The sequence below is a fragment of the Zootermopsis nevadensis genome, unplaced genomic scaffold, assembly GCF_977971745.1.
Source record: "Zootermopsis nevadensis isolate Lab colony 2312 unplaced genomic scaffold, Znev_1.0 Znev_ptg000008l, whole genome shotgun sequence".
Taxonomy (NCBI): Eukaryota; Metazoa; Arthropoda; class Insecta; order Blattodea; family Termopsidae; genus Zootermopsis; species Zootermopsis nevadensis.
Genome location: NW_028259140.1, coordinates 13,773,523 through 13,786,729, shown reverse-complemented (window position 1 = coordinate 13,786,729; position 13,207 = coordinate 13,773,523). Strand labels below are relative to the sequence as shown.

The following is a 13,207-nucleotide window of genomic DNA, read 5'->3' as shown; positions in this document are numbered from 1 at the left end:
AGATTGGTTGCCATCACTGTTTCCATTGGGTCATGATACACTGACCTCGAGACCAGGTCTGTCAAAGTCAGAGTAGAATGTTTCAACCTCTCTCTCTCTCTCCCTCTCTCTCTCCCCCTCTCCCCCTCTCCCCCCCCCCCCCCCACCGGTCCACTCTTGCATCTGAATGTTTACAAATTGTGTTTGTCCAATGAAAATGCCATATCCAAATGTTCTTAGCAAACTTAATGTAGTTTGATGGTAAACATATGAGGTAAAAATAGGTATTGGTACACATCTGTCATATTTACATATAATCAAATTTGTGTTATTAATAAAATGGTGAGAAGTCTTTGTAGTGGAATATGGTTCTACTGGAGTGTCACACCCCATCATTGAAAGGATACTCCACCCCAAGTATCCATGAATTCTGCGTCTGTGGGGAGATGTACTGTCACTACAAGAGTGTGTGCTTATGTTGATTATCTGCTTTGTAATGCCATGTGGACTTATACAGGAACATACTGCCTCCATCTTCTGGGCTGAACTACCTACAAGTCCACATGACATTACAATCCAGAAGACTTAACTTTGATGTCATCACTGCCATCTGAACTTCAGATCTCATATAGAGTTTGTAGATGTTTCTCATGACTGGAACTTTGGAATTTGTTTGAGAAGTTTTATTAATTTTATTTCACAGGCCATTATCATCCTCTTTACCCTATCACTGGCATAGTATAATCATTCTTATGCAGTTTAGTATATGAGCCACAGAAAGCTTTTGGTTGCTTGACTTAAGTCAAAATTGCGTTGGACATTTTCCAACATATGAGGTATCTTTAAAAGAAGTGTATTGTGAGTTGTATGTGCTTCTGTTTTCAGGTAATTGGTTTTGCTATTGGTCATTGCTAGTAACCTATAAAATAACTGATGCATTCTTAATCTTGACACTAGGAGGTATTTGATCAGCTTCATGCCCCAGCTGATTTACCCACGAGGAAAGAGATCCAGTACGCATTGGATAGGAGGCTGGGCCCCGGAGCTAGTCTGGATGTCATGGCAAGGAGAAAATCCTGCCTTGCTGGGAAATGCACTCTGGTCATCCAGCCAGTAGCCTAGTCTCTGTACTGCCTGAGCTTCCCTGGCTCCACTCGAAAATTTATAGACTTCAAGAAAGCATGTGACTCAAAAGAGAAGCTCTTTACAATATTTTGCTTGAATTTGGTCTACCTACAAAGCTAGTCAGGCTAATTAAATATGTTCAGAATGGCCTCTATGGCCACAGCTTTTCAATTTTGCTTTAGAATGTTTCATCAGGAAAGTCCAAGAAAATCAGGGCAGTTTGGAAATGTATGGGACACAGCTTTTGGTCTATGCTGATGATATTAATAATATAAAAGTGAATACAGAAACACTCTTAAGGTCTAGTAGGGATGATGATTTAGAAATAAATGCAGAAAAGACAAAGTATATGATCATGTATCAGTATCAGAATTTAGGACAACCAGAATTTAAGGATAGCTATCGAATCGTCTGAAAATGTGACAAAATTCAAGTACTTTGGGATGACACTAATGAGCCAGGATAACATTCATGACAAAATCAAGAACATTAAATTCAGGTAATGTTTGCTATCATTCAGTCCAAAATCTTTTGCCCTCTTGTCTCATATACATATAAAAACTAAAGATTAAAATATACAAAAGTGTAATTTTGCCAGTTGTGCTGTATGGGTGCAAAACTTGGTCTCTCACGTTGAGAGAGAAACATCAATTGACGGTCTTCGAGAACAAGAATGTTGAAGGTATTTGGACCTAAAAGGGAGATGAATCGTGGAGAAAATTGCATGATGATGAGCTTCATGACCTGTTCTAACCTGATAATGTGAGGGTGATTAAATCAAGGAAGATGAGGTGGGTGAGAAGTGTGGCATGCAAGGGGATGGGGAGGGGTGTTAACAAGGTACTGGTTGAGAGGCCTGAAGGGTAAAGACCTAGGAGAAGTAGGAATTGATGGAGCGAGCTGGATGCAGCTAGCTCGGGATAGAGTTCAGTGGCGAGCTTTTGTGAACACAGTGATGAACCTTTGGGGTCCAAAAAGAAAGTGGGTTATTCTTTGACAAGCCAATTATATATTAGACCTTTCAAGGAATTTCCTGCAGGAGTGAATGAATGTGGGAAGTCTTGAGATAAACATTGAGGTGAGAAATTTCGAATAAAGTACGTTTGATATCTATAAATACATGTTACAAAGGACGCATTTGGATATTGTGTACTGCAATACGGAATATACTTTCCGAGCTTTTGTGTTACCCAGTTGTATCTTAGTATGCTGTATCTATTACGGGGGCTGTGACACAACCGACAATTTTTATCTGAGAATGAAATGGACTTTCTTTAGCAGATCTTGTGGACTACACGCATATTTCACTTCGTAGTTGACATTTGTTAATTTTCGATTCATCGCCTCTGTACTATACAAGTCGCTCCAGATTTCATTCTCTTCCATTCCCTTTGATTCAGGAGAATTTCCGTGGTACTGGTGGAAGGCAGCAGTAGTATTTATCTTAAAAGTCTTTTATTAGGAAGTACTATTTCGTAATTTCATGTTATTTGCTGTTATTATTTGTGATCTGAACTGTGTGTGTATTTATGCCAATAGCCTTCTTGACGCAGGTGACAACGACGCTTTCTATGGTTAATCTGTGTTGCACACTTTAAAACATAACTCATGTGATACGCCTAGCGTATTAACTATATTTCTCACAGAAATTAATGAACACACGCCGACGATAGCACTGCCATCTTTGGATACATGTCGTTTGGTGCATATTTTATGTTTTTCGTGTGGATTGCCTAGGAATTGAGAGAATTTAGTGAATATATTGTGAGATATTAATATTCGGTAAGTGCTCACGTTATGGAGTAATTTGTACAAGTGGAACACGTATACTCTTTTGTTATCTGACGCTTAGTGAAAGTAGGTCTGTCATAATGCGGTTGGGCCCGAATGATTTTAATATCAATTATCAGCATTAGCAAGAACTGTAAGCTTATCTGTTATTATAACAAAGAAATAGTTGATATTTTGTTATTTGTTAATTTGATGTCTTGTGGAAATTGAGAGAAGTATTAGTATTTGGAATACAATCACCATTGGAGTAAAAGTAAAGCTGTAAAAAAGTATGACCTGATCATACATAATCTTCGTTGCCTGCAAGCTCATTTGTAATTATTTATTACCGGATATGTAACAGCGTGACAGATTACTTGAACTTGGCTTATCGATTTGGTGCATTATCAAACATAAACTTTGATTTAAAAATCTGTAATATATGCGTAATTTCATTTTGAAGGAGTATTTAAAAGTTATTATAATCGGTTAACTAGTTGAATATCGTATAAAATAAACTGACCTTTATAAATCATTAAATTCTCATCATGTAATATTTTAAATTGTTTTTCATCCTTACAAGACAAAATGCTAGGAGAGATTCATGTTTTCCCAAATCCTCACCTAATTGCCATTTATAATCATTGCTGTTGCCACCCTCATCACTATGAACTGTTTGTGGTTAGGTCATTAAGTCTTAATGGCTGTAAACCCCAGGATGGTCGTGGTCTCTCTACTATCACTTTGGTCACCAAATCTCATCTTATCAGTTGGTAATGAAAGCTCATTTGTGTAAGATAGTCTATCTCTATGCTAACATGAAAATTTCAAAGGAGGAGAGTGTAAGGTATCATAAAATGTTGCAAAATAAAGCATGACTTGATGAAGAATGTTCTATCTTGCTAAGACAGAGGAAGCAGGTTAGATTGTGATGGCTGCAGGCCTGTGCTGGAATGAAAAGTGTAAGGCGTGAAACCAGCAGAACTTTGAGGAATAAGAAGAGGGAGTGTCTAGAAGATTAAATATTGGAGTTAGAAGCTAGCAGAAAAAATAAAAACATCAGAGAGTTGTATAGAGGCATAAGTGAATTTAAGAAGGGGTACAAACCTAGGACACATTTGATGAAGGACAGGAATGGGGATCTACTCACTGACTCACACAGCATTGTAGACAGATGGAAAGATTACTTTAGTAGGTTACTAAACGTTCACTTAGCTGATCAATTTAAAGAGCTTGAAGTACATACAGCTGAGCCCTTTAACCTGGAACCGAGTCTTATTGAAGTTGAAGTTGCCATTGGGAAATTAAGATGTTATAAATCTCCAGGTATTAATTCAATTCCAGCCGAATGAATCCATGCAGTTGGTAGGATGCTGCACTCTGAGATACATAAGCTTAAAGTCTTGATTTGGAACCAGAAAGTTCTATCACAGCAGTTGAAAGAATCAATTTATCTCCCTTTCCATAAAACAGTTGACAAAACTGAGTACAGTAACTTCTAAAGTGTCTCTCATTTGTCAACATCATACAAAATTTTATCGAATATTGTTATGGCACGGTTAATACTATTTATGAATGAAGCTGTTGTGGATGATCAATGTGGATTCTGCCATAATAGGTCAACCATTGATCAGATATTGTACATTCGACAAATATTGGAGAAAAAGTGGGAGTGCAATGGGTCAGTACACTAAGTATTTGTGGACTTTAGGAAGGCATGAGCCTCAGAAGAGAGGTACTGGATGGCATTTTGATTGAGTTTGGAATGCCAAAGAAACTTGTTTGATTAATTAAGATGTGTTTAGATGGAGTATCTAGTAGAGTTCATATGAGTAACCTTATGTCAGATCCATTCCCAGTGCACAGTGGCCTAAAACAGGTGATGCTTTATTCCCAATGTTTTTTCAATTTTTTTCTAATCATGTCATCAGGAAGGGCTCAAATTGAATGGTGTGCACCAGGTACTTGCCTATGCTGATGATGTCAATTTGCTGGGGGGGGGGGGGGGGGTTACCATAACCAAGAATGCATAAACTCTCCTACAGGCTAGCAAGGAAATAGGCCTAGAAGTAAATGTAGACAAAACTAAAGACTGATATGAGATCAACATCAGCAACAATGGCAGAACATAGTTACAAGTAATGCATCATTTGAAAATGTTTCAAAATTTAAGTATTTGGGAACAACAATAACAAATAGAAGTGAGGTCCATGATGAAATTAAGAGTAGAATACATTCGGAAAATCCTTGCTTATGTTCAATTCAAAAAGTGTTATCTCGTTTACTATCTATAACACTGAAGATCAGGATATAGAAAACAATAATCGGTATTTGTGGGTTATCGGGACACATCTCTTTAAAAATAGGTTAGGTTATGTTAGGTTAGGTTAATGTGTGTGGATAAATGACATATACTTGAAAATTATTATATTTTATTTCAATAAATGACAAATTATTATATTTTATTTGGATATGCATGAGATGTTAATTGTTCTTACAACCTGTCTCCGGAGGCCAAAATTCGCTTATAGATTTTAGAATCGTTTTACAAATATCACCATTATCATTTGTACACCGCCACATGAACTCAGCTAAATATGAATCCAGATGATGTCGGGCCGAAGTCCAGATATTCGACTCTCCCGTTTTGTGTCCCAATAACCAACAAGTACCCAATAATTTTTCTGGTTGTCTTGTATGGTTGTGAAACATGATCTCTTACCTTGAAGGAAGAATGTAGATTACAAGTGTTTGAGAACAGGGTGCTCAGGAGGATATTTGGACCTAGGAGCGATGAAATGAGTGGGGAATTTGGAATATTGCATAACGAGGAGCTGTGTGAATTGTACAGGTCACCTAGCATAGTGAGGATAGTAAAATTTAGGAGGCTGCAATGGGATGGACATATAGCACACATAGGGGCAAGGGGTGCATACAGAATGTTGGTGTGGAATACTTCTGGAAAATGACCACTGGGCAGACCAAGAAGGAGATGGAAGGATAATATTAAGATGGATTGTAGGAGGTAGGCTGTGAGGATGGTAAATGGATGGATTTCTCTCAGGTGTAGTCTGGTGGCGGGCTTTGGTGCTGTCAGTGTTGGGCCTGTGGGTTGTGCTGCCAGGTAGTTAGTTAGTTAGTTAGTTTAGTCTGTCTTCGTTCCTTCCATATTGTTTCTCCATTTGTATCCTTGTATCTTCTGTCTTGCAGAACTTTGGTGGTCTGTCTAATGATACATATGGTTGTCTCTAAAAATTAATTTGTGCTGCTTCTAATTTCTGTGTTCCTTTTTGTTTGAGATACAAATTCCACCAATATAATTAAGTGCATTTTTTGCGATGTTTTAATTCCATAATTGTATATCACTTGATATTTGGGTACCAAAATTGTATTTAATTATACAGCTTATTTTGTTGTGTCCCAATATGAATATTATTTTTTTTTACTTTTAAAGTAAATAAAATCAGATACTTGTTCTGTTACCCTGCTGCCTGTTTGTGTTTTTAGTCTTTGAACATATTCTATTTCATAAAGGAATATTTTCTATTTTATGAAGTTTCAAACAACTACAAATGAATTTAATACAGATTTTGTAAGAATATGCCTTGGAAGTTTTCTTTGTAAGTGAGATTTCATGTTCTCATGGTGACAGGGATGAAGATGGTTGGTTGTCTTCTGGGATGTTGCAACTTATAGACTGGTAGATATTGACTGACGTTTCAGAGAAGTTAACTGCTTCCTTCATCAGGGTGGCAGCAACCTTCAGCTTACCATCAAACGGCTTCTTCACAGGTGGGCTAATTCTTGCTATGTTTCTCTGTACTGGCTTCCACACCTAGGATCCCTTAGCATCACTTCTGACAAAACTCAGGCATTGTCTTTTATTAAAGCGTTAACTCTGGCTACAGCTTGAAATAGGTTAACTGTAATGGGAACAGTAATGTATTTATTCAACTGAGATTTGTGATTGTGATAGATATATGGCTTAGGTGCAGGAGCAAAGTTATGGATAAAGCTAATGTATCATCAACATTATTTATTAGCAGGCACCAAATTTTTTTCAGGTTTATATTTAAAATAATTTTTTTACAGTCATATATCATTAGGGTTATTACTATATGTAGATTGAATAGTTTTTGGAAAAAAAAATGTATTTTAAATTATTACAACAAATATTACTGAGAGTGCTAAGTTATGAGACAGAATTCAGCAGCATGAAGGCTGTTGTAAACACATTTGAATCGCTTCTGTCTAAATATTAAATGCCACAATGAAGTCTGGATTGCCAGCAGAGTGGTACTCCATAGTGACGTCCCATGAGAAGGCTGCTCGTGATGGGGTTGGTGGCACTCTGAAGAGGCTTGGAACAAAAGCCAGCTTGCTGTGACCATATAATGACCAAATGATGACATCCCACCAGCTGTATGAATGAGTTCAATACAGTGTACACAACTTCAGTTTTGATTTTGTGAATACGAAGAAGAAAGAGGTCTGTGATCAAGTCTATTTGGAACAGATGAAACTACTTGGAACCCAGTTGTTCCATGCATTTATGCTGGTTAAGAAAGGTGTACTTAACACAAAAATTTATTTGGCGTCTCGTAACTGTACAGAGAACTCTGATTTAGTGTGCTGAAACACATGATTGAATTGGAAGACTTACAGGATTTGTAACATTTATGCATGATAATTTCTGGTGTCTAGGTTGTGTACTATCTGTCAGTGAAGAATCAAATAACATAAAAATATTTCTTTATTCTCATGGACCCTGTGCATTGTACATAATATCCAGCTGCACCACATATTCTGCGACTTACTCAATCAGCAGTGCTATCAAAGTTAGTCTTAGCACTCCAACAGGATGTACATACTCTTTAACTAGTGAAGAAACCAAGTTAACAGCAGAGAAGTAAAACACGTAAATATATAAAACGTGTTTCGATCTATTGAGGTCGAAATGCATTTGGCACTAAGTGTCTTTTCCAAGTGTAAACAGTTTTGTTTGTATGCATGATTTAATATATTTAGATAACTCTGTGCAGTATGCAAGGTTTTAAGATTAAAACATTCGTCTTTAACTTTCTTTTAACAGCCTGCATATTGCCATCAGTTTTCCTTGCGACATAAGTATATGTAACTTAACATTGTAAAAGCCATGAACCGGATCCACAGCTGGTTACTGTACATTTAAATGTATGAACACATACTTATATAACAGGTTGTTCCTAATAAGAAATATTTTACAGCACATTTAATACTTTCTCACTGAGAATGACCTTACATGGTTGACATATGTTGTAGTGAATAATTTCATGGAAGTAATGTCTGGCTAAAAAGTTATGTAGACAGTTCTGTCAAGTAGTAATTTATGGTCTATTCTACTTCTAGATTAGTTTCATGATTATTACAAACACACAGATTAATAACTACACTTTTATAGAATACATATTTATTTTAAATATCGTGTCAAAATAGAATGTACTCTGTAGTAAGGTGTGGTTCATTTAAGTACCATTGTGAACACTACAGTTGAAATTAATGAAGCAATGTTGTATCTTAGACTTAAAGATATTGTTTCTACAGTAGGGAAGATTTTAACTATTTTGATGGCAATATAAAATTTTACCTACTTGTAGACTCTGCTGTATGTAAAATGAAGAAGATAACATTTCTTATTGGAGTTTGAATTCATATAAGTCCAAGGCCTGTTTGTCCAGCTTTGATTTTGTATTCATTTGTACTCATTAATGTAGGTTCTACATTGTCCCTAAAATAATTAATTGAAGCAATTGTTTCAGATTTTTCCATACTGTGGGCAAAATTCACATTTACCTAAGAGGTTGTGAGCTGCAAATGAGGACAGTTTATTAGTTTTATTTAAGTCAGTCATCAGTGAGGCATGTGACACTGCTTTTGCTCAAGTAGTCTTTCAATGTCCAGTTCTTCTGAAAATTTAATGTAAAGTTGCTGTGCTTCAGCACTGCAGCATAGGCATAGAAGTATGGAAATAAAACTGAATAGTCTTAACCTCAACACTAAATAGAGGTTACAAGGTGACTAACTTTCCCTTGGGATAAAGAGCTGTTGTATTCATTAGATAGAGGTATTCCCCTCAAATGCCCCATCATTAAGATGCATCCAAGTTTTTAATTTTATATTCTTCATCAAGTGGAACAGTTGCTCACAGTGATACAGACTGCTTAAGAACTGACTACATCAACAAGATGTGTTTTCTGATATCAGGGAACTATATTTTTTCTCATGCAGGATGGCCACATGTGCCCATTGGTTTCAAACAATTAATTAGTCATTAATTAAACTGTGTACATGTTGCAACAATCATTTAACACATTTTACACAAACTAAGCAAAAACAAATATGGCTGTAGTCAAGTAAGGATTGTCTGAAATGGCTGTCTTGTGGTTTTCTTCCATTGCCAGCTTTGGTCAGGAAATGGAGGTATAATATTAAAATGTGCTTAGAACAGGTTAACAGAGTAGATCAGATCATATCCGGGTGGGATTTTGTTTTAGTGACTGTAAACCTCATGATTATGATAAAGAATAAATTGATTGAATGGTTAGTGGGTTAATTGTTAATTTAACCCCTTTATTTTGATTAGACATAATTGGTACTTATTTTAATCTATGAATCAAAGGTTCAGTTTTGCTGTAAGAAATCATTTTTCACAACAATACAAAACTGGACGACCGGGGTTTGATTCCCAATGGGGGCAGAGGATTTTTCCTCTAGCCTCTGTGTCCAGACTGGTTTTGAGACCCACCCAACCTCCTTTCCTGGGGGGTAAAGTGTGGCCAGAGTGTGATGCTGACCACTCACCCCCCATTTAGTGCAGAGGTCAAGAATGAGTAGGAGCTATAATATCTAACTTGTTGTGAATATTATTTCTCATTGCCAGATTTTTGTCATAATTTGTTGAAATTTAGAAAATGTAGGCATTTTTTATTTTTGTTTTAAAAGATGATTTCTGAGACATCTAAGAAACCATGGCGCTGTACATTATCACTTTAAAGGAGACAGGTACCAGATCAAAAAATATTGTAGACAAAATGAATTATTTTCAAGGTCTGTGAGTTTCATGTAAAGAATGCTGCCAGTAAGAGACATATCTGTTATGTTGTTGTGTGGTGCTGCTTCCATTGTCACCACTGTTTCATTTCATCAGCTGATTTTGGCATGTGAACTTGTGTTTAAAATAGCATTGCTCCCCTCTCAGTGTGTTGAAACTATGTCAGTTGCCATGTAGTTAATTTTAGACCTCTGCCATGACAGTCATGACTGAGGGAGCTGGCTAGCACAGTTGCAATAGATTTGCTTATATGTGTGATGCAGGTGAGAGACGTGGAAGTATGTAGATAATGCAACTGTGACAAAGCAACTGCACCTAAATGTACACAATTCATTTAATTTCTGTACTTTTGAAGGGCTCTGGCACTTTTTGTTAGTTTTTCTCTTTTTAATTTGTGTTTATTACTTCAAAACCCTCTGGAAAATTATTGACGAAAAAGTGTCTGACATCCATTGATGCTTCTCATGGCTGCTTCATTTTTTTGAAATGTCTTTGCAACATGATGTGTATATTTATATTCCTACACTTGGTGATGGTATTTATACACTTTCATTAATTATCCATGGGTGATTTATTTAAGCAATTTCACCATCTTATTTTTTGATGTAATGTGCATAAAGTAAATAGTCACGTAGTGCTATCAGTCCACATTATGTCTTATAGTTATCAGATTATATTTTTGTTATGCTATGTTCGGGCATTGTATAAAGTCTGTGTTATCTACATGGATGTGAGAATGAATGAAGAAGACATTGGACATGAAGCTTTTATATTCCATCAAGTTTTTTTAAAACTTTAGCAGAGCAGAATTATCCTAAACTGAAATTATTTGAATGATCACATACATGAAATAGTATAATAGCCTTATTAATTTTCAGTTCTGTGTTTTAACATGCGCCACATTGCTGATGATGCATGATTTTTTTGTCAGTAACCTGCAGACCGTGTTACATCAAGTGGAGCTTATTATTTTCATCTATTCTATATCAGCATGAGAGTCATAGTATTGGATGTGGCTTAGGTTGTTGCATGTGATTGGTTTCTTTTGTTATCATATCATACTTTTACTTTAAAATATGGTATTTCATGTAATTGTACTTATTGGTATGTATGGGTACAGAACTTTATCTGTGACTTTGGGAGATGAATGGAGTTCAAAGGTATTTGGAAATAGTGAGTGTTCTTTGATTTAAAAGAGATTAAATAGAAATAGAAGAGCCAATTACACATTGTGGAGTTGTATGAATTTTATTCTTGATGTGGAACTACACTTATTATTTAAAGGTAAACATTAGTGCCCATGGGGGAAATAAATAATTTGTACACAGTTTTGGTTGGAAGGCATTGTGGAAATTTGCCAGTTGATTGGGCAGAGAATAATCTTAAAATGGAATATAGGATATGAGTGTAGAGTAAATACAAAAAAACAGGTGATCATGGGGATGACAAGGTCTTTCACTGAAACAATGCAAGGAAATTCCCTTTAAGAATTGCTAAAGCGGTGGTAAGGGTAGTAAAAGAACAAACTTGGATATCAGAAAGTGAGAGAGGAATGTTACTTATTTCTTGATAAGAGTATTATACTTGTCATTATATCATATTGTTAGCGCTTGTAGCGAATGGACGTGTTCTGCCAGTGCTCTGTGAGGGTGCTGTTTTATCACAGCCTGCCAGCAAGGACTGCAGTTCAGTGTGCATGAAACTGTTTTGTGGTAATTTAGATGAAGTGGGCCCTTTGGTTCAAAATTTAATCCTTTGTGCCTTAAAATGAGTGATATTGAGTATTCTGTTTTTAAGGTGGATGGTCTGTCTGTATTTAAATATGTATTATGTGTTGTGGCTAATCATGCTTCTATTGCTGTATATTCATCACGACAAAACTTGAAATCTGCTTCTAATTTGCAACATCCTGTGATAGATATTTTCCAGATAGGGAGCTTATTCTTTCAGAGTTGCTTGGCATTCAGCTTGAGATTGTATGGCTCCGTGGAGCTAGCACACATTTTGTTGAGAATCTTGCTCATATGGTTTTGAAACTTTCTTCATATGTGAAACAGCTACATAAAGATAACAAATATCTTATGTATAATTTTGAAAAAAAATCACTACCAGTTCATCTACTCCATCAGTTCCTGCCATGAAATTATCCTTCAAAGGGTCAAGTACCTTAGTTTGCACCATTCTGGCACACAGTGCATCAGTACCTGCTGTTTGTCCTACTTATTGTGGCACTGAAGTCAAGTCCTTCAAAGGCATTCTATCAGTTAGTTTGAAGCCAAAGTTGGCCGGTGTGGATTCAGAAGGTTTTACAATGCTAAATTGCCTGCTTTTGGGACTCCTTCCTTCAACACCTTATGGCAACATACATAGCCATTGTTAGGCATGACATACTCTACCTGTTTACACATTGTGTTGAAAAGGGGAAGGTCTAAATCTCTTTTTGTCGTTTGTACTGAGGTTATGGCTACTGATGCAAAGAAGTCCTTAAAGGAGCAATTAAGCCCCAAAGTGTTAGTGTGCACCAGACTTGAAATGAAATTGAACTTTTATGCAACATTCCATATTTCTGTAAATGAAGAGGAGTTTCCCCCCATCAGTAACATTGGTGGATGGTCAAATAGGTGCTTCATTGCTCCATTTTATGGTAAACCAACCTCTGATCAGGTGTACTCATGTGCATCTCCTTCTTTGGTACCAGCAGCTTCTCTTTCTGGTGTTATAATGCCCCTAAAACAAAGACTAGCACTAGTTACAAGCATGGGAAAGCCGTAATAACTCTTAATTTTTATATCAGGTAACTTGCTGCAGTTAGCTCATATTTGTGATGTAATCTCACATGGTTTCTCCATGTCTGACATTCAGCCAATAAATTCATCATTAGGCATTTGTTACCAAAACATTATAGGTCTCAGGATCACTAACCATTAAACATCTCGGATTGTGCAGAACTGATTGTTGTTATAATTCTACTTACGAAGATTGCTGTCTTCTGGATTGTTCCGCCGTGTAGTCTGGTATATGCCCACCAACGTTTCAGAGGTCATGCTGCCTCTGTCATCAGGGCATTGTCATTGCCCTGATGATGGAGACAGCAATGACCTCTGAAACGTCAGTAAACTTCTACCAGACTACACGGCACAACAACCCAGAAGACAGCAATCTTCAGACTCACCGCCATGAAAACCTCAAATCCTACAACTTTACTTGTGTTACACATTTTGTCAGGCATCCAACTGTTGATAT

At 36.5% G+C, this 13,207-nt stretch overlaps 1 protein-coding gene across 3 annotated transcripts in view; it reads left to right on the top strand.

Annotated features, from left to right (window-relative positions):
* Positions 1-2,730: 2,730 nt before the first annotated feature.
* bur (GMP synthase burgundy) overlaps positions 2,731-13,207 on the top strand; it is a 33,112-nt gene continuing 22,635 nt past the window's right edge. Inside the window, exons 1-2 of one of the 3 annotated variants that reach the window (XM_022062900.2) lie at positions 2,732-2,886; positions 6,527-6,666. Coding sequence is in view for 1 of the 3 variants with exons in the window: in XM_022062899.2 (XP_021918591.1) it covers positions 10,222-10,227 (6 nt within the window). In the remaining 2 variants the exon portion in view is untranslated. Of the gene's footprint in view, positions 2,887-6,526; positions 6,667-10,128; positions 10,228-13,207 lie in introns of those variants that run through there. The other 2 variants (XM_022062901.2, XM_022062899.2) reach the window with 2 other exon arrangements.